At 52.8% G+C, this 1,300-nt stretch overlaps 1 protein-coding gene across 1 annotated transcript; it reads left to right on the top strand.

Annotated features, from left to right (window-relative positions):
- Positions 1–144: 144 nt before the first annotated feature.
- On the top strand, positions 145–1,296 carry LOC112616883 (WD repeat-containing protein 46-like; the record flags this gene model as incomplete). Its single annotated transcript, XM_025373668.1, has 2 exons — positions 145–209; positions 366–1,296. Coding segments are annotated over exons 1-2 (996 nt in total), but the record flags the coding sequence as incomplete, so codon positions are not given.
- Between the last annotated feature and the right edge of the window lie 4 nt (positions 1,297–1,300).

The raw sequence follows: 1,300 nt of genomic DNA, 5'->3' as shown, positions 1-1,300 counted from the left end.
TATGAGGTAATGAATTTGTTTTTAGCTAGATTTAACCATTCCACAATATATATATACTTCAAAATGTCATGTTGTGAGTTTTCAAGCCGACTGTGGGGCAGCTGAGAGGAGTTTTGCACGTGGATCGCCGTTCGGGTGGGCGAGATGGAGACAGCCCCCAAGCCGGGCAGGGATGTCCCGCCCAAGAAAGACAAACTTCAGACCAAGAGAAAGAAACCGCGGCGATACTGGGAGGAAGAGACCGTTCCGACCACAGACGGAGCCTCTCCAGGGCCTCCTTGTAACAAGAAGAATCGGGGTCCTCAGAGACCAAAAAATGCTCACATATTAAAGAAGTCTCGGATCTCTAAGAAGCCTCAGGTCCCGAAGAAACCCCGAGAGTGGAAGAACCCGGAGTCCCAGCGGAGCTTGTCCGGGGCCCAAGATCCATTCCCAGGCCCCGCCCCCGTCCCTGTGGAGGTGGTCCAGAAGTTCTGTCGCATTGACAAATCCCGAAAGCTACCAAGTTCTAAAGCCAAAACTCGAAGCCGACTTGAGGTGGCTGAAGCTGAGGAAGAGGAAACAAGTATCAAAGCTGCTCGTTCTGAGCTGCTGCTTGCTGAGGAACCGGGGTTTCTGGAAGGGGAGGATGGGGAAGACACAGCAAAGATATGCCAGGCTGACATTGTGGAGGCTGTGGACATTGCAAGTGCAGCCAAGCACTTTGACTTGAATCTGAGGCAATTTGGGCCCTACAGACTAAACTACTCTCGAACTGGAAGACACCTGGCTTTTGGAGGGCGCCGAGGTCATGTGGCTGCCCTTGATTGGGTAACAAAGAAGCTTATGTGCGAGATCAACGTCATGGAGGCAGTGCGGGACATCCGGTTTCTCCATTCTGAGGCACTGCTTGCTGTTGCCCAGAACCGCTGGCTCCACATCTATGACAATCAGGGCATTGAGCTCCACTGTATCCGCCGGTGTGACCGAGTGACACGGCTTGAGTTTCTGCCCTTCCACTTCCTCCTGGCTACAGCTTCAGAAACAGGGTTTCTGACCTACCTGGATGTATCAGTGGGGAAGATCGTGGCAGCTCTGAATGCTCGAGCTGGGCGGCTCGATGTCATGAGTCAGAACCCTTACAATGCTGTCATCCATCTCGGACACAGCAATGGTACTGTGTCTTTATGGAGTCCAGCTATGAAGGAGCCACTGGCAAAGATTCTCTGTCATCGTGGTGGGGTCCGGGCTGTGGCAGTAGATTCTACAGGCACGTACATGGCCACCTCTGGCCTAGACCACCAGCTGAAGATCTTTGACT

This window comes from Theropithecus gelada, unplaced genomic scaffold, assembly GCF_003255815.1.
Source record: "Theropithecus gelada isolate Dixy unplaced genomic scaffold, Tgel_1.0 HiC_scaffold_12293, whole genome shotgun sequence".
Lineage (NCBI taxonomy): Eukaryota > Metazoa > Chordata > Mammalia > Primates > Cercopithecidae > Theropithecus > Theropithecus gelada.
The sequence above is the reverse complement of the archived record's forward strand: the minus strand, read 5'-3'. Positions and strand labels throughout refer to the sequence as shown.